General features: G+C 42.0%; 1 protein-coding gene and 1 long non-coding RNA gene across 3 annotated transcripts in view; one reads left to right on the plus strand and one right to left on the minus strand.

The window, feature by feature from the left end:
• Positions 1-23000, minus strand: part of LOC110489349 (regulating synaptic membrane exocytosis protein 2) — a 263080-nt gene that overhangs the window by 42108 nt on the left and 197972 nt on the right. Inside the window, exons 15-16 of one of the 2 annotated variants that reach the window (XM_090228499.1) lie at positions 21792-22349; positions 21222-21403 (exon numbers count right to left, since the gene is read on the minus strand). In XM_090228499.1, the coding sequence (XP_090084625.1) occupies positions 21318-21403; positions 21792-22349 (644 nt within the window). In that variant the 3' untranslated portion in view covers positions 21222-21317. Of the gene's footprint in view, positions 1-3612; positions 3636-21221; positions 21404-21791; positions 22350-23000 lie in introns of those variants that run through there. The other variant, XM_090228498.1, reaches the window with a different exon arrangement.
• Positions 5226-13242, plus strand: LOC149970172 (uncharacterized). The gene is made up of 2 exons (XR_016493738.1): positions 5226-5313; positions 12597-13242. It is a non-coding gene; the product is annotated as an uncharacterized LOC149970172 (long non-coding RNA).

A 23000-nucleotide genomic window follows, 5' to 3' on the forward strand; every position in this document is an offset into this window, starting at 1 on the left:
TCTAATGATGAAATCCGTGAGCTGTTTCCTTCCTTTACAGCAACTGAGTTAGGAAGGAGGCCTGTATCTTAGTATCTGGGTGTATTTATACGTAATTTACAACTTCACCATGCTCAAAGGGATATTCAGTGTCTACTTTTTTTACCCTACTAATAGGTACCCTTCTTTGCGAGGCATTGGAAAACCTGCCACAGTCCAAAAGGTGAGGGCGTACTCCGCAGCTGTCTGAGCAACCTGCTAGAGTTGGAGAAGTTTCTTACCTCCCTCTCTGCCCACTGGAGGATGGTCGAAGACCGCCCTGAACAGAGCCATGAACCTCACAAAGGAAACCAGCTCCTCCTCTCCTCTCCTCTCTTCCAGACGGCCATAGCCCACTCCAACGCCTGCCTGGTCAGCAGGGAAATTACCGTGGCAATCTTGGACATCTCAGTGGTGGGGGCTCCCATCTGATGGGCAAAACAGAGGGAGCACTGGAGTAGGAAGCCACGACATTGGGATGGAGTACCGTCATACTTCTCTGAATAGGACAGTCAGACATTGCTGACCTAGGGGGACGGCTGGGTAGGCTGGAGGACTGACTCCCTGTGACGACCCATGGTAGGAGGCCCTCTGATAGGGGTATGGAGAGCCTTGCTGAGGGTTTTAAGGCGGTGGAGAAAGTGGAGGACATCCACCATGGCCGTACCCAGTTCCGCCAGCTGGTCGTGGTGTTGGTGGAGTAGATGACCCTGTTCGTTGACAGTCTGGAAAATGGTTTTATCTTCTGCTACTTCCATATTGTGAGGCAGTATTCTGTCACGAATATGCAGGGAGTCAAGAAGCAGGAAGTGATGAAAGGTAAATTGATGACGAAATGCATTGAAAGGTAAATTATCAAAACAGGAGATGCCTACTGAATATGACAACAAACCAATACTGCCTGATTACTGAGGCTACTGAGGGCTAAATAAAGGGAATGTAATATAGATGATGATGAAGCCCAGGTGTGCGTAATGATGGGGAGCGGGTGTGCGTAATGATGGTTTCCAGGACTGGTGGTTAGTAGACAGGTGACGTCAAGCGCTGGAGAGGGGGAGCGGGAGTAGGCGTGACTTCATTGCACACAGAGTGATTCCATGCAACTTATTATGTGACTTGTTAATTAAACACATTTTTACTCCTGTACTTATTTGTAAAAAAAAATCTAAAAACTACATTTCACTTTGATATTATGGGTTATTGTGTGTAGTTCAGTGACACAAATCTAAATGTAATCCATTTTGAATTCACTGTGTAACAAAACAAAATCTTGAAAATGTCAAGGGGTGTGAATGCTTTCTGAAAGCACTATACATTATAAACACTAATTGATCAGAATAGGCCATCCAGAAGAGCAAGATATCTGTTAAACATGGCTAGAATATTATTAATATCAAACAATAAAAATAATGAGCATCTGTCATTTCTGAAGGCATTTATCAGTCAGAATTTATCCTTCCTTTCCATATCTTCTCCCCCATTTTTCTCTCTTTTCATCCCTTCCTGCCCACTACTCTCTCTCCCTCTTTATTTCCTTTCTCTCTCTCCTGTGTGAGAAAGTCAGGCGGCAAGTAACACTTCTCTCCCCCATGAACTAGCTAACGTTACCTAGCTAACTAGTAGACTTGCTAAAAACAGCTTGTCACCTCAATGCAGTCTCAATTTCTGCACATCAAATTGTTCCTAAGAACCTGAGTATTAAACGTAGATAATCAATTTAATTTAATTTTTACCAAATCGATAGAGTGAGACAGGGTGACAGAGAGAGCAGTGAGAGAGAACATCTCCGCCACAGCCAAGCAGAACGCCCCACTCTTTCCCTCAGATAACGGTGGCAAGATAGTTAAACAACTTGATAGCCACCTACTCGCTGTAAATTTACAATCGGTTCAACAATTCAGCATGAAATCTTGATAGCAGCATTGCAAGATGTTCCCAAGAATCTTAGACATGTAATGACATATTTTTTTCAGGTTCTTCAAATGTACAGTACATGGTCAAACCATGTAGATGAAAGCTTGCTTACCTTCTCACTCAGGCACTTAGCTTTTTCCAGAAAACTCCTTTCAGATGTCAGTCAACTTGTATACTTCGAGTTGGTACTCAAATCGTTTATGATTGGATAAGATAACACCTCCCGAAATGGACGAATGTGAAACGCAGTATTTTCAGGAGAGTGCACAAAGTGGTTGTCAGAAGCGTCAAACCACTCTGGCCTCTCTCTATGGCCATGTGTCCCTTCCAGGTGTGTATATGCTACATCCATACCCATTGAATACGGTCTACAATTACATTCCAAACGTAGAGGTTGAATCAATGACTATACATTTTGTTTAGGTACCAGGTTCTTAGGAAGACATGTTTCTCAACCACGTCGCAATTCATTAATAAGTATTATGGGGGATTACTTTGATTAAGAACATGTTTTTCAATGCTATTTATGGTATATGGTCAGGAAAGCAGAACTTGATGGTATGGACTCGTATTGTGATGGCTCTGAACTTGTCTGAACCATCTCAGTGCTTCTCCTTCCAATAGGGCGCTTCCCCATTCATTCCCAATTAAATCACCAGCATCAGCTGCGCAAAAGTGGAGTTGTGATGGTGGTGCGAATGAGGATGTGTTCAACCCTCAGTTCCGAAGCTTCTTTACTTGTTTTGTTGTATTTAAAAGTGTGCTTTGTAGCCTTGTCTCAAGTTTAACCAGGATCGGATCCACTCATTGCTTCCTTTGGACTGGACTACACATCTCAGTTGGTCTCTGCTGGTTCTTCATGGCATTTCTCCTCTGTTGGCAGATTGGATTGTCTGACTGACCGACTACAACTTTATTGCAGAAGGTATTCAATTTGTTTTAGTGTGATGTATACCATGATTTATGTGGTCAGTTGTAGTTGAAGACGTATTGAGATTTGATACTCTTTATGTTTGTGTGGTAAAAGAGTTTGATATTTTGATTGTATGATTGAGACTGGGTTTACGCTACACTTTATGAACAGACAAACATTGCATGACTAAGGTCACTTGAGTTCCCTGAACTCCTTTACCGGGCTGGACTCTTTAAGGCCCGAGGTACAGAGCTCATTATTTGTTATAGTATTATGTGTTTGTGATCATTTGTTGGTAATACAACCCACACAAAATAATACATTTGTTTGAAGTTATTTACAATGGTTTAAGGTTTATGAAAAGTGTATGTCCATCCTGACTTTTACATGAGTCCTTTGTATTGGTGTAGACTTGATGGACCAGACGAGACTCATTCCCTCCCAAACCAAAAGGAGAAACCTATATTTTCTCTGGTAGGCACAACCTACCTGGCATCCAAACAAACAATAACCTCAAGTCAAAACTGTTACAGTATGCCAATACTGTAAGGATAGTTGAATTCATGCAGGCTCGGAGTGTTCACTAAATATTGTAGATTTTTTTTTATTTAAATGACAACATTTGCATTCCATGGTTTAAACAGAGATGGAATCAATTACTGTATTGGAAAGAGCCAAATCAATTTTAGTGCTGTCTGTAATGTCAAATCTAACCTTAACCCGAAGCAACAAGCTTTTCAACACAAATTTAAAAAAATAACTCTTACCTTGGATGGATCCTTCAAAGCACCTGTAGAAGAAAAGAATTGGAGGAAATTGATTATTACCAATATCATCACTTCAGCTACCACCTGATAAGGATACCAGCTACCACCTGATAAGGATAGATGAGATATTTGTTTGTCATGTAAAGTTTTATCCAGTTAGTAACCATGCCCACGTGAGCATAGACATTATGCCAAAAGGATGGAACACCCCTTTTTCCAGAGTGCCTATAAAAGGACTCCTAACAAAATGTACATTAGACCAAAACATGCCGGGTTGCTGCCAGTGTGGAAAGGTGTCTTAGCTGTACCCTGAATAATCACCCATTGAGACAAGAAATCGTGGAGCTGTGGCTACACGTGTAATATGGTTAGACTCTACCAGACCAGAAAAGGGTAAGACCCTCTGAAACACAACAGGGAAGAAGACTAGACATGCGTCGCCTGCAGCTCTGCATGTAACGTAGTCTAGGAAACTGGACCGAAGACGAGAAAAGAAGAACATTTCCCTATCAAACGACCATATCCAGTCTAACGAACACTGCCAGAACAAAGTAAACTACTACTACAACTACTAAGGACATGGTGACCTCTGGTGGACACTTAAAAAAATAAAGGAGAGCCGCACACTCTAGGAGCTCAGATGCAAAAATGTAATAACCTAATGTCCAACGTTTCGACAGACAAGCTGTCTTCATCAGGGTATAATGACAAACAGAGGTGACTAGTTTATATAGTGTCAAAAGACACAGACACATACAGGTGTCTGTAATCATGGCTGGATTTGGCCTGATATCATTAATTAATTCTCATATTAAAATAGCATACAAAAAACTGGGCCGACAGAAGGGCGGCAGTGGCCGCGGGCACGCGCACCGACGAGATGCCCCACCCGACAGGGTTCGAAGAACCGACTACTAGAGGCACCCGACAGGGTTCGAAGAAACGACTACTAGAGGCAGGGGACTGAGTGTCATTTTAATTTATCAAGCAAGATATTGAGCCCTGCCCATGTCTCCTTGCTTAACCCTTTATTATATTGCAACGATTTTGATGTTAAGGTAGACATGTTTAAGTGTTTTAGAAAAATCCGTTGAAGGGAATACTTTAGCTGCCCCAATCGTGATATTTCTACTGAACATGTAGTTTGCTCACCTGCACTTACTCCGACTCCTTTTAGATATAAGAGTTATTTTGTACCTGATTACTATAATGATAAATGATCCATAACTATAAGGATAACTATAATGATAAATGATCTGTGACAAGAGATGAAAAGAATCTGCCCACTCCATCAAGCAATGGGGACAACAACACAGGGCATTCACGGGACCTCATGGAACCATGGACCGCACCTGCAGAAACTGGACAACAGGGGGAAGCCGAGGAGATACCATAGACTTCTCCCAGCTGACGCTTGACATACCACTTACGCCACCTCCAGTGGTAGAAACAACCAGCTGGTATGATTGAGTAGAATCAGCCAACAGTAACACGGAAGCAGCAATGTGAGAGTCAGTAGTGCATGACCTTAAATGGTAATAATAGGAAGCTTCCGTTTAACACACAGGCCTAAGGTTACGTAGGTCTACAGCACCAGTGGGAACTTCCCCTGTAAAAAGGTATATAAAGAGAACAGAGATCATAAGACAGTATGATCCTCGTTAACATATGAGACAGACTTCATATGGAGAATCATCACAGGTAAATTTACTATTGCACTATACGCTTTTTGATAGACTAAAACAATATTTTGAGAACTGGATAATTTTGCTTAAGTACTTATTGGGTCACAATCTGAAGAAACTGTTTGAATCTTGTGAACCCGACTGAGTCTCCGAAAAACAGAGGTCTAACCACCTCTTGATCACATAGACAAAGCGGGCGTTTGCATTTTTGACACCAGGAACCAGAGGTGATTAGCAATTCAAGGAAAAACAGCCAAGTACCAGTTACAATATATTGAGTCTATGCACAGTTGGAAGTGAATAGTATTAGGATATACACTTTTTGTTGGACTAGAACAATATTTTGAGAACTGGATAATTTTGCTTAAGTACTTATTGGGTCACTATCTGAAGAAACTGGTTGAATCTTGTGAACCCGACTGAGTCTCCGAAAAACAGAGGTCTAACCACCTCTTGATCGCACAGGCAAAGCGGGCGTTCGCATGTTAGACACTAGGAACCAGATGTGATAGCTGTGAGAATACCAATTACAGGAAAGCGACCAAGGGCCTGAGCATTTAAGGTAATTTAACTATTTTTGCTATTTAGTCAATATTGTTAAAAGTGTTAACGCATTTAAAGTTTTGCAATATTATCTGGCATAGCGTAAAGCATTAAGGATTGATTGAGCATTATTGTTGTATTGAGAAACTGTATAACCATTGAATTGTAATGATGTGTATAAGACAAAAAACAGAGTGACTTAATAAAAGCTTGAAACTTTGACAACTAGGCCAGATAAACGATCTGGAGAGCAAACGCCTTTGACACTCTCACTGAACAGAAAGTAACCCTGGTTATAGGTTAAAGTGATTGAACTAAAGAATATTTCATTGTGTGGACAATAATATATTTTTTAAGAGAGTCAAAACATATACCAATACTAGTTTCCGAGTGACTACTAGCTGACGAGCATAATAACTAATAGGAGTTGTTATTAGGTATTGATATATACATAGGTAAAGATAACTTGAAGGTAAGGAAATATAGGAGGAATCCATAACGCTTAAGAATATTTAAATAGGAGTATATCTATCCAAGGCCTCATACTAGACCGGAAAATAAGGGAGTGACAACGTGAACGAAGGAACAAACCCAACTCACGTGAAGGGCCATTACGAATAAATAGGAGTGTTAGTAGGGCCGCACGGCTAGGCCCTTGTTACACCGAAGGAACTAAAGTCCTAAAGTACTCTGCCCAGCCAGAGGACGGGGTAGAGGCTTTTGCTGCAGGTTTTGGGCAAAAGTCAGCACCGTGACAGATCCATAACTATAATGATCACTATAATGAAAAATGATCCATAACTATAAGGACAACTATAATGATCACTATAATGATACATTATCCATAACTATACATATAACTATAATGATCAATATAATGATAAATGATCCATAACTAAAAGGATAACTATAATGATCACTGTAATGATCACTATAATGATACATAATCCATAACTATAATGATAACTACAATGATAAATGACCCATAACTATAATGATAAATGATCCATAACTATAAGGATAACTATAATGATAAATGATCCATAACTATAATGATAAATGATCCATAACTATAAGGATAACTATAATGATAAATGACCCATAACTATAATGATAAATGATCCATAACTATAAGGATAACTATAATGATAAATGATCCATAACTATAATGATTACTATAATGATAAATGATCCATACCTATAAGGATAACTATAACGATCACAATATGATCACTATAATGATTACTATAGTGATAAATGATCCATAACTATAAGGATAACTACAATGATAAATGATCGATAACTATAAGGATAACTATAATGATTACTATAATGATAAATTATCCATAACTATACATATAACTATAATGATCAATATAATTATAAATTATCCATAACTATAACGATCACAATATGATCACTATAATGATTACTATAATGATAAATGATCCATAACTATAAGGATAACTATAATGATAAATTATCCATAACTATAAGGATAACTATAATGATTACTATAATGATAAATTATCCATAACTATACATATAACTATAATGATCAATATAATGATAAATTATCCATAACTATAAGGATAACTATAATGATCACTGTAATGATCACTATAATGATCCATAATCCATAACTATAATGATAACTACAATGATAAATGATCCATAACTATAATAATCACTATAATGATCATTATAATGATAAATGATCCATAACTATAATGATCACCATAATGATAAATGATCCATAACTATAATTATCACTATAATGATAAATAATCCATAACTATAAGGATACCTATAATGATCACTATAATGATAAATGATCCATAACTATAAGGATAACTATAATGATTTATATAATGATAAATGATCCATAACTATAATGATCACTATAATGATAAATGATCCATAACTATAAGGATAACTATAATGATCACTTTAATAACTATAAAGATAAATGATCCATAACTATAAGGATAACTATAATGATCACTATAATGAAAACTATATCCATAACAATAAATATAACTAATGATAAATTATCCATAACTAGAATGATAACTATGATGATAATGATCCATAACTATAATGATCACTATAATGATAAATGATCCATAACTATAAGGATAACTATAATGATCACTATAATGATAAATGATCCATAACTATAAGGATAACTATAATGATAAATGATCCATAACTATAAGGATAACTATAATGATCACTTTAATAACTATAAAGATAAATGATCCATAACTATAAGGATAACTATAATGATAAATGATCCATAACTATAAGGATAACTATAATGATCACTATAATGATAAATGATCCATAACTATAAAGATCACTATAATGATAAATGATCCATAACTATAAGGATAACTATAATGATCACTTTAATAACTATAAAGATAAATGATCCATAACTATAAGGATAACAATAATGATCACTATAATGATAAATGATCCATAACTATAATGATCACTATAATGATAAATGATCCATAACTATAAGGATAACTATAATGATCACTTTAATAACTATAAAGATAAATGATCCATAACTATAAGGATAACTATACTGATCACTATAATGAAAACTATATCCATAACAATAAATATAACTAATGATAAATTATCCATAACTAGAATGATAACTATGATGATAATGATCCATAACTATAACCATAATGATAAATGATCCATAACGATAAATGATCCATAACGATAAATGATCCATAACGATAATGATAAATGATCCATAACGATAATGATACATTTTCCGCAAGCAAAGGGGTGAATACTATATTTTTACATTTTGAAGTAATTTTTTTTCATTTCACTTCACCAATTTGGACTATTTTGTGTATGTCCATTAGATGAAATCCTAATAAAAATCAATTACAGGTTGTAATGCAACAAAATAGGAAAAATGGCAAGGGGGGTGAATACTTTTGCAAGGAGCTGTTATCGTTATGGATCATTTATCATTATCATTATAGTTATTCGTAATTGTTATGGATAATTTATCGTTATAGTTATGGATCATTTATCATTATAGTTATCTTTATAGTTATGGATAAATTATCATTCTAGTTATCGTTATTAATAATTTATCATTATACTACAATGCTAACTACATTGATAAATGATCTGTAACGGTAGCTATAATGATACATTATCCATAACTGTAATGACAACTACAATGAAAGCTAGAATAACTGTATAATGATACAAAATCCATAACTATAACTAGAATGATAGCTATAATAACTGCATAATGATACATTATCCATAACTATAATGATAAATTATCGCTAACTATAATGATAATGATGATTTATCCATAAAGATCAATATAATGATAACTATAATATGAACAATAATAATAAATTATAATCACTTTAATGATAACTATAACAACTATAATCACAAATGATCCATAACGATAACTGTAATGATAAATTATCCATAATTATAATGATTAATACAATAACTATACTGATACATTATCCATAACTATATTGATAAATTGTCTACAACTATAACAATAACTACAATAAAACATTATCCACTATAATGATACATTATCCATAACTATAAACATTGGGGAACTTCCACACCAGCAGACAGTCAATCAACTGATCAACGGATCCTACTGAACACTGTAGGCCTTTTATTAGATCCCAAGGGATGTAATACAGCTTTGTACATTGCCTAAAACAGGCTGAATTAATCAAAGCTGAAACAATACATCTGTATATAATGTTGACATTCTTTGATGAGGAAGTTGTATCAGTTTACTTCAAGCTAAGATGTTTTGTGCACCAATGAGCAGTATTTTGACGTTTGACAATGTCATGAAAACTAACGTGATTTGTCCAACATTAGCTAACAAGCAGGCTAAGCTTGCTAGCTGAGCCAGCCAGTCATACTAAAGGGATGCTGCTAACCAGCTGACCAGTGCAACACACACAATGTTGAATTCTTCCACCAAAAACTAGCTAGCTACTGTTTCTTAGTAGCTAGCTAACATTATGATGAGTTTTCACGAAGCAGCTGTCTGTCCAAAGCTGATCAATAGTAGCAATCGTGGAGAAACATGCTGATCGACAGACTGATTTCTGATAATAGTCCCTCTTAATTTAGGAGCCGTATGTCCAGCTACACTTTTAGGGTAAATTAAACAAGCTAATTAACCGGTTTATGTCAGAAGAGTTAGCTTTAGCCAGCTGTCAGTAGTATCATTAGCTAGCCAAATAGCTATATATCTGGTATGGGGGGAGGGGGGAATTTTTTGCACATTTTAAGTGGTGTGAAAAGCTTGCAAGGAGCAAGATATAGAACACAACCGAATATTTCAATCTTGTCAAGATATCTTTCTTTTTCAGGAGAAGTTGCATGGCCGATCTTGACGTTACTTGGACGATTTTGGCGGTTCACCTCTCTCCACTGGGATTCTCTGCCTCTAACCCTATTATGGGGACTGAATCACTGGCTTACTGATGCTCTTCTATGCCGTCCATAAGAGGGGTTCGTCACTTGAGTGGGTTGAGTCACTGAAGTGATCTTCCTGTCAGGGTTCGTGCTGTGGGGGAGATCTTTGTGGGCTATACTCAGCCTTGTCTCAGGGTAATAAGTTGGTGGTTTGAAGATATCCCTCTAGGGTTTCTGGGATAATGGTGTTCATGTGAGCAATTACCAGCATTTCAAAGAACTTCATGGCTGATGGGAAAATCAAAAGAAAACAGCCAAGACCTCAGACCTCCAGAAGCCCTAGGACCATTCCTCAGGACTACCTGGCATGATGACTCCTTGCTGTCCCCAGTCCAAATGGCCGTGCTGCTGCTCCAGTTTCAACCGTTCTGCCTGCAGCTATGGAACCCTGACCTATTCACCGGACGTGCTACCTGTCCCAGACCTGCTGTTTTCAACTCTCTAGAGACAGCAAGAGCGGTAAAGATACTCTTAATGATCGGCTATGAAAAGCCAACTGACATTTACTCCTGAGGTGCTGACTTGCTGCACCCTCCCACCCTACAGGGAGGAGGTGAGGGCCCTCGGAGTGTGGTGTCAGGAAAATAACCTCAAACTCAACCAAAACAAAGGAGATGATCGTGGATCGTTCAGGAAACAGCAGAGGGAGCACCCCCCTATCCACATCGACGGGACAGTAGTGGAGAGGGTTGTAAGTTTTAAGTTCCTCGGCGTACACATCACGGACCAACTGAAATGGTCCACCCACACAGACAGCGTGGTGAAGAAGACGCAGCAGTGCCTCTTCAATCTCAGGAGGCTGTTGTTGTGAAATTGTTAGATTACTCATTGGTGATTACTGCATTGTCGGAACTAGAAGCACAAGCATTTCGCTACACTCGCATTAACATCTGCTAACCATGTGTATGTGACAAATAAAATTTGATTTGATTTATATCGACATAACCTGTAAGGCCGCTCAGCAAGTAAGAAGCCACTGCTCCAAAACCGCCATAAAAAAGCCAGACCACGGTTTGCAACTGCACATGGGGACAAAGCTCGTACTTTTTTGAGAAATGTCCTCTGTTCTGATGAAACAAAAATAGAACTCTTTGGTAATAATGACCATCGTTATGTTTGGGGGAAAACGGGGGATGCTTGCAAGCCTAAGAACACCATCCCAACCGTGAAGCACAGGGGTGGCAGCATAATGTTGTGGGGGTGCTTTGCTGCAGGAAGGACTGGCGCACTTCACAAAATAGATTGCATCATGAGGAAGGAAAAATATGTGGATATATTGAAGCAACATGTCAGGAAGTTAAAGCTTAATCGCAAATGGGTCTTCCAAATGGACAATGACCCCAAGCATACTTCCAAATTTGTAGCAAAACGGCTTAAGGACAACAAAGTCAATGTATTGGAGTGGCCATCACAAAGCCCTGACCTCAATCCCATAGAAAATGTGTGGGCAGAACTACACGTACGCTAAGGTCACAAGACACAGGCCTTCTAATTGTCCCTAGAATTTCTAAGCAAACAGCTGGAGGCAGGGCTTTCTCCTATAGAGCTCCATTTTTATGGAACGGTCTGCCTACCCATGTCAGAGACGCAAACTCGGTCTCAACCTTTAAGTCTCTACTGAAGACTCATCTCTTCAGTGGGTCATATGATTGAGTGTAGTCTGGCCCAGGAGTGGGAGGGTGAACGGAAAGGCTCTGGAGCAACGAACCGCCCTTGCTGTCTCTGCCTGGCCGGTTCCCCTCTTTCCACTGGGATTCTCTGCCTCTAACCCTATTACAGGGGCTGAGTCACTGGCTTACTGGGGCTCTCTCATGCCGTCCCTGGAGAGGGTGCGTCACCTGAGTGGGTTGATTCACTGATGTGGTCATCCTGTCTGGGTTGCCCCCCCCCCCCTGGGTTGTGCCGTGGCGGAGGTCTTTGTGGGCTATACTCAGCCTTGTCTCAGGATGGTAAGTTGGTGGTTGAAGATATCCCTCTAGTGGTGTGGGGGCTGTGCTTTGGCAAAGTGGGTGGGGTTATATCCTTCCTGTTTGGCCCTGTCCGGGGGTGTCCTCGGATGGGGCCACAGTGTCTCCTGACCCCTCCTGTCTCAGCCTCCAGTATTTATGCTGCAGTAGTTTATGTGTCGGGGGGCTAGGGTCACTTTGTTATATCTGGAGTACTTCTCCTGTCCTATTCGGTGTCCTGTGTGAATCTAAGTGTGCGTTCTCTAATTCTCTCCTTCTCTCTTTCTCTCTCTCGGAGGACCTAAGCCCTAGGACCATGCCCCAGGACTACCTGACATGATGACTCCTTGCTGTCCCCAGTCCACCTGGCCGTGCTGCTGCTCCAGTTTCAACTGTTCTGCCTTATTATTATTCGACCATGCTGGTCATTTATGAACATTTGAACATCTTGACCATGTTCTGTTATAACCTCCACCCGGCATAGCCAGAAGAGGACTGGCCACCCCACATAGCCTGGTTCCTCTCTAGGTTTCTTCCTAGGTTTTGGCCTTTCTAGGGAGTTTTTCCTAGCCACCGTGCTTCTACACCTGCATTGCTTGCTGTTTGGGGTTTTAGGCTGGGTTTCTGTACAGCACTTTGAGATATCAGCTGATGTACGAAGGGCTATATAAATACATTTGATTTGATTTGAACTGAAAATGTGTGTGCGAGCATGGAGGCCTACAAACCCGACTCAGTTACACCAGCTCTGTCAGGAGGAATGGGCTAAAATTCGTCCAACTTATTGTGGGAAGCTTGTGGAAGGCTGCCTGAAACGTTTGACCCAAGTTAAACAATTGAAAGGCAATGCTACCAAATACTAATTGACTGTATGTAAACTTCTGACCCACTGGGAATGTGATGAAAGAAGTAAAAGCTGAAATAAATCATTCCCTCTACTATTATTCTGACATTTCACATTCTTAAAATAAAGTAGTGATCCTAACTGACCTTGGCCAGGGCATTTTTACTAGGATTAAATGTCAGGAATTGTGAAAAACTGAGTTTAAATGTATTTGGCTAAGGTGTTTGTAAACTTCTGACTTCAACTGTATATGTTGGAGCATTCTGCGGAGACTTCCATTCAGCCACAAGAGCATTATTGAGGTTGTGCACCTATGATATGCGATTAGGCCTGGCTCGCAGTCAACGTTCCAATTCATCCCAAAGTTGTTCGATGGGGTTGAGGTCAAGGCTCTGGGCAGGCCAGTCAAGTTCTTCTACACCGATCTTGACAAACTATTTCTGTATGGACCTCGCATTGTGCATGGGGTCATTGTCATGCTGAAACAGGAAGGAGCTTCCCCCAAACTGTTGCCACAAAGTTTAAAGCACAGAATCGTCTAAAATATCTGAGGAGCCCGAACCATGAATAGCAGCCCCATATTATTATTCTTCCTCCACCAAACTTTACAGTCAGAACTATGCATTCAGGCAGGTAGCGTTCTCCTGGCATTCGACAAACACAGATTCTTCCATCAAACTGCCAGATGGTAAAGCGTGATCACTCCAGTGAACGTGTTTCCACCAGATCCTATAGTGGTGAGCTTTACACCACTCTGGCCGACGCTTGGCATTGCACATGGTGATCTTAGGCTTGTGTGCGGCTTCTTGGCAAGCTCCCGACAAACAGTTATTGTGCTGACATTGCTTCCAAAGGCAGTTTGGAACTATGTAGTGAGTGTTGCAACTGAGGACAAACGGATTTTGACTTGCTACGCACTTCAGCACTCTGTGGTTCTGTGTGCTTGTGTGGCCTACCACTTTGCGGCTGAGTCGTTGATGCTCCTAGACCTTACCAGTTCACAATAACAGCACTTACAGTTGACCGGGGCAGCTCTATCAGGGAAGAAATTTGACGAACTGACTTGTTGGAAAGGTGGCATCCTATGACGGTGCCAGGTTGAAATTCACTGAGCTCTTCAGCAAGGCCATTCTACTGTCAATGTTTGTCTATGGAGATCGCATGGCTGTGTGCAAGATTTTATACATCTGTCAGCAACAGGTGTGGCTGAAATAGCAGAATCCACTAATTTGAAGGGGTGTCCACATACTTTTGTGTATATATATATATATATATATATATATATATATATATATATATATATATAGTGTAAGTTAGAAGCGTTAGCGTATGCAAATTAACTCATCATTCTTTTCCTAAATTATTGGTTTAATCCTGTAGTGAATATACCCAATGTTTTTACGTTTTTTATAGGGACAAGAAACTATCCTACATTGGCTACAAAAACCCAATGCAATGAGTCATTTTATTATTAATTTTAAGTCAGTACAAAACTAGGCAGCATTAAAGCATTATTTTGCAATAACAGACTACCCTACCTCATCTACAGACTACTCTAGTCAAAGCAAGACCAGCCACAGGGTAGAAGTTTAGAGAATTGAAAACTACCAGTATAACAGCTCCTAATGAGAACTGTATAATAATAATAATAATAACCACACTGGGACACAGAACTCTCCTCTGGCTGACACCAATGTTGGTTAACCCAGAACTGGTTTAAGTTCTGGGTCCATACGTTTTAAGAGAAGAGATGGAAAGAGGATCAGAACCGAAACGAAGTGATCCACTCTCTCTCTTGGCAAGTTAAGGGCAAGTCTATGGGCCAAATTACCGCCCACACCCCCCTTCCGAAATTGGAACGACGCAAACACTTGCTAAATTGTGATTTGTCCAAAGCACCGGAACTCATGCTGCTCCTTATCTCACACATCCTGTTGTATGATCACAGATCGAACCCTAACCCTAAACACCAGAACTAATGCTGCTCACTATCTTACACATCCTGTTGTATGATCACAGATCGAACCCTAACCCTAAACACCAGAACTAATGCTGCTCATTATCTCACACATCCTGTTGTATGATCACAGATCGAACCCTAACCCTAAACACCAGAACTAATGCTGCTCACTATCTTACACATCCTGTTGTATGATCACAGATCGAACCCTAACCCTAAACACCAGAACTAATGCTGCTCATTATCTCACACATCCTGTTGTATGATCACAGATCGAACCCTAACCCTAAACACCAGAACTAATGCTGCTCACTATCTTACACATCCTGTTGTATGATCACAGATCGAACCCTAACCCTAAACACCAGAACTAATGCTGCTCATTATCTTACACATCCTGTTGTACCATGACAGATTTACAGTAGCATTTATATTGACAGTGTGTCCACAATATACTAGACTGACAGATTTACAGTAGCATTTATACTGAGTGTGTCCACAAGATACTAGGCTGACATAAATGTTAGATGCCTGTTCACTTGTGTCATAATATATGAACGGTTCATGTATATGAAAGGTTCTTGTATATGAACAGTTATTGTGTATGAACAGTTCTTGTATATGAACGGTTCTTGTATATGAACAGTTCTTGTGTATGCATGGTTCTTTGTATATGAATGGTTCTTGTATATGAACAGTTATTGTGTATGAACAGCTCTTGTGTATGCATGGTTCTTTGTATATGAACGGTTCTTGTATATGAACAGTTCTTGTGTATGAACAGTTCTTGTGTATGCATGGTTCTTTGTATATGAATGGTTCTTGTATATGAACAGTTATTGTGTATGAACAGCTCTTGTGTATGCATGGTTCTTTGTATATGAACGGTTCTTGTATATGAACAGTTCTTGTGTATGCATGGTTCTTTGTATATGAATGGTTCTTGTATATGAACAGTTATTGTGTATGAACAGCTCTTGTGTATGCATGGTTCTTTGTATATGAACGGTTCTTGTATATGAACAGTTATTGTGTATGAACAGTTCTTGTGTATGCATGGTTCTTTGTATATGAACGGTTCTTGTATATGAACGGTTCTTGTATATGAACAGTTATTGTGTATGAACAGTTCTTGTCTATGCATGTTTCTTTGTATATGAACGGTTCTTGTATATGAACGGTTATTGTATATGAACAGTTATTGTGTATGAACAGTTCTTGTGTATGCATGGTTCTTTGTATATGAACGGTTCTTGTATATGAACAGTTCTTGTGTATGAACAGTTCTTGTGTATGCATGGTTCTTTGTATATGAACGGTTCTTGTATATGAACAGTTCTTGTGTATGAACAGTTATTGTGTATGAACAGTTCTTGTGTATGCATGGTTCTTGTATATGAACGGTTCTTGTATATGAACAGTTATTGTGTATGAACAGTTCTTGTGTATGCATGTTTCTTTGTATATGAACGGTTCTTGTATATGAACGGTTCTTGTATATGAACGGTTCTTGTGTATGAACAGTTCTTGTGTATGCATGGTTCTTTGTATATGAACGGTTCTTGTACGTGCATGGTTCTTGTACGGTTCTTGAATTAATGGTTCTTTGTGTTGTCCACTTCACCCAATTTACAGGACAATGTAATGTAGAAGAGGTCAACCAGAAAAAGAGGTCTCTAAAAACCTTGGAACAGTTCTACCACTAACTGTATGGTTTGATTCAGGACAGATGTGCCACTAACTGTATGGTTTGATTCAGGACAGATCTACCACTAACTGTACGGTTTGATTCAGGACAGATCTACCACTAACTGTACGGTTTGATTCAGGACAGATCTACCACTAACTGTATGGTTTGATTCAGGACAGATCTACCACTAACTGTATGGTTTGATTCAGGACAGATCTACCACTAACTGTATGGTTTGATTCAGGACAGATCTACCAGTAACTGTATGGTTTGATTCAGGACAGTTCTACCACTAACTGTATGGTTTGATTCAGGACAGATCTACCAGTAACTGTATGGTTTGATTCAGGACAGTACCAGTCCTACAGCATGTACCACAACAACCAGAGGGCCCACAACATGGGGTTAGAGTGCCAGAGCATGGGGATAGAGTGCCAGAGCATGGGGTCCATGAGGCTAGAGGAGCATGGGGTTAGAGGGCCAGATCATGGGGGTCATAGGGTTAGAGGAGCATGGGGTTAGAGGGCCAGAGCATGGGGTTAGAGGGCCAGATCATGGGGTCCATGAGGCTAGAGGAGCATGGGGTTAGAGTGCCAGAGCATAGGGTTAGAGTGCCAGGGCATGGGGTCAATGAGGCTAGAGGAGCATGGGGTTAAAGTGCTGAAGCATGTGGTTAGAGTGCCAGAGCATGGGGTCCATGGGGTTAGAGGGCAAAATAATGGGGTCCATGGGGTTAGAAGGCCAGAGAATGGGGTCCATGGGGTCAGAAGGCCAGAGCATGGGGGTCCATGGAGTTAGAGGGCCAGAGCATGGGATCCATGGGGTTAGAGGGCCAAAGAATGGGGTCCATGGGGTTAGAGGGCCAAAGAATGGGATCTATGGGGTTTGAGGGCCAAAGAATGGGGTCCATGGGGTTAGAGGGCCAGAGAATGGGGTCCATGGGGTTAGAGGGCCAGAGAATGGGGTCCATGGGGTTAGAGGGCCAGATAATGGGGTCCATGGGGTTAGAGGGCCAGAGAATGGGGTCCATGGGGTTAGAGGGCCAGAGAATGGGATCCATGGGGTTAGAGGGCCAGAGCATGGGATCCATGGAGTTGGAGGGCCAGAGCATGGGATCCCATGGGGTTAGAGGGCCAGAGCATGGGATCCATGGGGTTAGAGGGCCAGAGCATGGGATCTATGGGGTTAGAGGGCCAGAGCATGGGGTCCATGGGGTTAGAGGGCCAGAGCATGGGTTCCATGGGGTTAGAGGGCCAGAGCATGGTATCCATGGGGTTAGAGGGCCAGAGAATGAGGCCCATAGGGTTTGGGATAGGGGCCAAAGTGTTGGAGGGCCAGAGCATGGGGCCCATGGGGTTAGGGATAGGGGCCAAAGTGTTGGAGGGCCAGAGCATGGGGCCCATAGGGTTAGGGGCCCATGGTGTCATAGGGCCAGAGCATGGGGCCCATGGGGTTAGGGGCCCATGGTGTCAGAGGGCCAGAGCATGGGGTTAGAGGGCCAGATCATGGGGTCCATGAGGCTAGAGGAGCATGGGGTTAGAGTGCCAGGGCATGGGGTCAATGAGGCTAGAGGAGCATGGGGTCAATGAGGCTAGAGGAGCATGGGGTTAGAGTGCTGAAGCATGTGGTTAGAGTGCCAGAGCATGGGGTCCATGGGGTTAGAGGGCCAGAGCATGGGATCCATGGGGTTAGAGGGCCAGAGAATGGTATCCATGGGGTTAGAGGGTCCAGAGCATGGGGTCCATGGGGTTAGAGGGCCAGAGAATGAGGCCCATATGGTTAGGGATAGGGGCCAAAGTGTTGGAGGGCCAGAGCATGGGGCCCATGGGGTTAGGGATAGGGCCCATGGTGTCAGAGGGCCAGAGCATGGGGCCCATGGGGTTAGGGGCCCATGGTGTCAGAGGGCCGGAGCATGGGGCCCATGGGAATAGGTTTCCTCCCAAGCCTGGGCCCTAATGTTTGGCTGAGACACAGGCCTACATTTGTGGGGCCAGACCTGGTTCCTACAGGTGGAGAGTGAGGTACTAAGTTGGGCTACCTGGTTCCTAAAGTGGTGAGAGGGAGGTACTAAGTTGGGCAACCTGGTACCGTACCGTTAGGGTAATGGAGGATACCTGGTACAGAACCATTGGGTTAGGGTTAGGGAGGCTACATGATACCCTGCAATTGGGTTAAGGATATAGAGGCTACCTGGTACTGTACCATTGGGTTAGGGAGGCTACCTGGTACCGTACCATTGGGTTAGGATTAGGGAGACTACCTGGTACCGTGCCATTGGGTTAGGGAGGCTACCTGGTACCGTACCATTGGGTTAGGGAGGCTACCTGGTACCGTACCATTGGGTTAGGGTTAGGGAGGCTACCTGGGACCGTACCATTGAGTTAGGGTTAGGGAGGCCACCTGGTACCGTACCATTGGGTTAGGATTAGGGAGGCTACCTGGTACTGTAGCATTGGGTTAGGGTTAGGGAGGCTACCTGGTACCGTAGCATTGGGTTAGGGAGGCTACCTGGTACCGTACCATTGGGTTAGGGTTAGGGAGGCTACCTGGTACCGTACCATTGGGTTAGGATTAGGGAGGCTACCTGGTACCCTAGCATTGGGTTAGGGTTAGGGAGGCTACCTGGTACCGTAGCATTGGGTTAGGGAGGCTACCTGGTACCATACCATTAGCCTTCCTCTGCTGGTCCTCCCACGTCACCTCTATTACAAACCACAGGAAGAGACGGCCAGTCATGTCACAGACCATGTTGACACATGCATACATGTACACACACACACCAGTACATCTGCATAGCTCCTACATCCCTCTAGTCTTATTAGGTTACCTTCCTCTACCCCTCTAATGTAGAAGGACTTTCTATGATTCAATAGCTGGGTTGAAACAGTCCATTAAAAATCATAAAAGTGTGTAATTATATTGGAGCTTTTGAACTGGAATGAGCTCACAACACACATATCCTCTGTCTGTAGCAATCTTCTCAAACAATAGGACTTTGGCTCTACCTGCAGGCCTGATGGTGCTACTGCTGACTTGTATTTTAGGAAGGTACACTATATAAACAAAAGTATGTGGACACTCCTCCAAATGAGTGGATTTGGTTATTTCAGCCACACCTGTTGCCGACAGGTGTATAAAATCGAACACACAGTCATGCTATCTCCTTCGAACAACATTGTCAGTAGAATGGCTTTACTGTAAAGGGGCAGCAGGTAGCCTAGTGGTTAGAGCGTTGGCCCAGTAACTGAAAGGTTGCTGGATCGTATCCTGAGCTAACAAGTATGTTATTCTGCACCTGAACAAGGCAGTTATTGTTCCCTGGTAGGCTGTCGTTGTAAATATGAATTTGTTCTTAACTGACTTGCCTAGTTAAATAAAGGTTTTTAAAAAAGCTCAGTGACCTGGCACTGTCATAGGATGCCGCTAGAGCTGCCCCGGGCAACTGTAAATGCTGTTGTTGTGAAATGTCTAGGAGCCACAACAGCACAGCCGCAAAGCGGTAGGCCACACAAGCTCACAGGACTGTTGAGTGCTGAAGCGCGTAGTGCGTAAAAATCATCTGTCCTCAGTTGCAATACTCACTACTGAATTCTAAACTGCCTCTGGAAGCAATGTCGGGGAGTTTCATGAAATGGGTTTCCATGGCCTGAGGAGCCACAGGCACACAAGCCTAAGATTGCCAAGTGTTGACTGGAGTGGTGTAAAGCTCGCTGTCATTGTACTCAGGAGCAGTGGAAATGCTTTCTCTGGAGTGATGAATCACGCTTCACAATCTGGCAGTCTGACGGTCGAATCTGGGTTTGGCGGATGCCAGGAGAACGCTACCTGCCCCAATGCATAGAGCCAACTGTGAAGTTTGGTGGTGGAGGAATAATGGTCTGGGGCTGTTTTTCATGGTTCGGACTAGGCCTGTTAGTTCCAGTGAAGGGAAATCTTAACGCTAAATCATCAATTACATTCTAGACGATTATGTGCTTCCAACTTTGTGTCAACAGTTTTGGGAAGGCCCATTCCTGTTTCAGCATGACCGTGCTGGAAAAGCGAGGTCCATACAGAAATGGTTTGTCGAAATCGGTGTGGAAGAACTTGACTGGCCTGCACAGAGCCCTGACCTCAACCCCATCAAACACCTTTGGGATGAAGTGGAAGCCAACTGGGAGCCAGGCCTAATCTCCCAACATCAGTGCCAGACCGCACTAATGCTCTCGTGGCTGAATGGAAGCAAGTCACTGCAGCTCGTGGAAAGCCTTCCCAGAAGAGTGGAGGCTGTTATAGCAGCAAAGGGGGGACCAACTCCATATTAATGCCCATGATTTTGGAATGAGAGGTTCGATGTGCAGATGTCCACATACTTTTGGTCATGTAGTGTAAAATATACAAGATAACAATGTGTCCACGGTCCGTTCTTTACGGTATTTATCAGCTAGCAAATCACTTAAAACACTACCTAAAGCTTTATGCATCATTTCTAAAGCATCAACCTTTAAACAGAAAACCACACAGCATCACACAAAGCTGCATACCGTCACACACACTCCCCACACTTGCCTTTTCTCGTACCCCCAGGTGTGTTCCTCCCATTACTGACTGTAGACTGGCTTCTCTCAGTGTCTTCCAGGTTGTGGGAAAGACACCGTCACATTACCGAGGAGGATGATAGAAGACAACACAGACAGTCACATTACCGAGGAGGATGAGAGAAGACAACACAGATAGTCACATTACCGAGGAGGATGAGAGAAGACAACACAGACGGTCACATTACCGAGGAGGATGATAGAAGACAACACAGACAGTCACATTACCGAGGAGGATGAGACAGGACAACACAGACAGTCACATTACCGAGGAGGATGAGACAGGACAACAGACAGTCTAAATAATACATCAGAACACATCGAGGAAACAGACATTTTTATCATGAGTTAAGAATAGTTGTAGGGAGGTTCTGTGAGGTACAGCATAGCTACAGACAACAGATTAAATGAGTGAGACACACCTGGCTCAGGAGTCTGTGGTGGCGGCACAGGGTTTGAGGCTGGAGTTGTGGCTGGGGTTGGCTCTGGGGCTGGAGAAGAGGTGACGACAGGGGCAGGGGCTGGGGCTGGGGCAGGGGCTGGCTCTGGGGAAGGAGCTGGAGGAGAGGTTACAACTGGGGCAGGGGCTGAAGTAGAGGTTACAATTGGGGCAGGGGCTGGAGGAGAGGTTACAACTGAGGCAGGTGTTGGGGCAGGGGCTGGAGGAGAAGGTACTGCTGGGGCAGGGGCTGGAGGAGAGGTTACAACTGGGGCAGGTGTTGGGGCAGGGGCTGGAGGAGAGGTTACAACAGGGGCTGGGGAAGGGGCTGGGGACTGGACAGGGGGGGGAGCTTGATACTGAGCACAGGGTGGGCCTTGGTAATATACAGGGGGCTGGTTTTGGTACTGTACAGGGGCAGATAGTTGGCGTATGAGAGGTTGTGGAGGATGTTGCTGGACAGGAATTGATGGCTGGTGTTGGAGAGGGGAGGGGACTCGGTAGTGGATGGGGTGAGGTGTTTGATACGCCATTGGTCCTCCTGTTGGGGGCATGGCCAAGGATGTCAGATGGTATGAAAAGAAAAGAGAAGGACCATAAAGCACCACAATGAGCAGAAAGAAAGATGGCACAATGAAAAGTAAGATAGCTCAATGCAAAGAAAGATGGCTCAATGAAAAGAAAGATGGCTCAATGAAAAGAAAGATGGCTCAATGAAAAGAAAGATGGCTCAATGAAAAGAAAGATGGCTCAATGAAAAGAAAGAAGGCTCAATGCAAAGAAAGATGGCTCAATGAAAAGAAAGATGGCTCAATGAAAAGAAAGATGGCTCAATGACAAGAAAGATGGCTCAATGAAAAGAAAGATGGCTCAATGCAAAGAAAGATGGCTCAATGAAAAGAAAGATGGCTCAATGAAAAGAGACATATCTTCTATATCTTCTATCTTCTATTACTACTGGTATCTGCTGCTCTTACAGCTGCTATCTACTATCTGCTGCTATCTACTATTTTGTATTACTACTACTAACTAGTTTCTGATGCTATTACTGCTGCTAACTACTATCCGCTGCTATCTAATACCTGATGCTGTATACCATCTGCTTCTAATACTATCTAATGATATCTACTATATCCACTATCTGCTGCTTTCTACTCAGCTGCTATCCGCTATCTGCTGCTATTACTGGTGC

Source organism: Oncorhynchus mykiss, chromosome 30 (assembly GCF_057628025.1).
Source record: "Oncorhynchus mykiss isolate SJ-2025 chromosome 30, ASM5762802v1, whole genome shotgun sequence".
In the NCBI taxonomy this organism is placed as follows: Eukaryota; Metazoa; Chordata; class Actinopteri; order Salmoniformes; family Salmonidae; genus Oncorhynchus; species Oncorhynchus mykiss.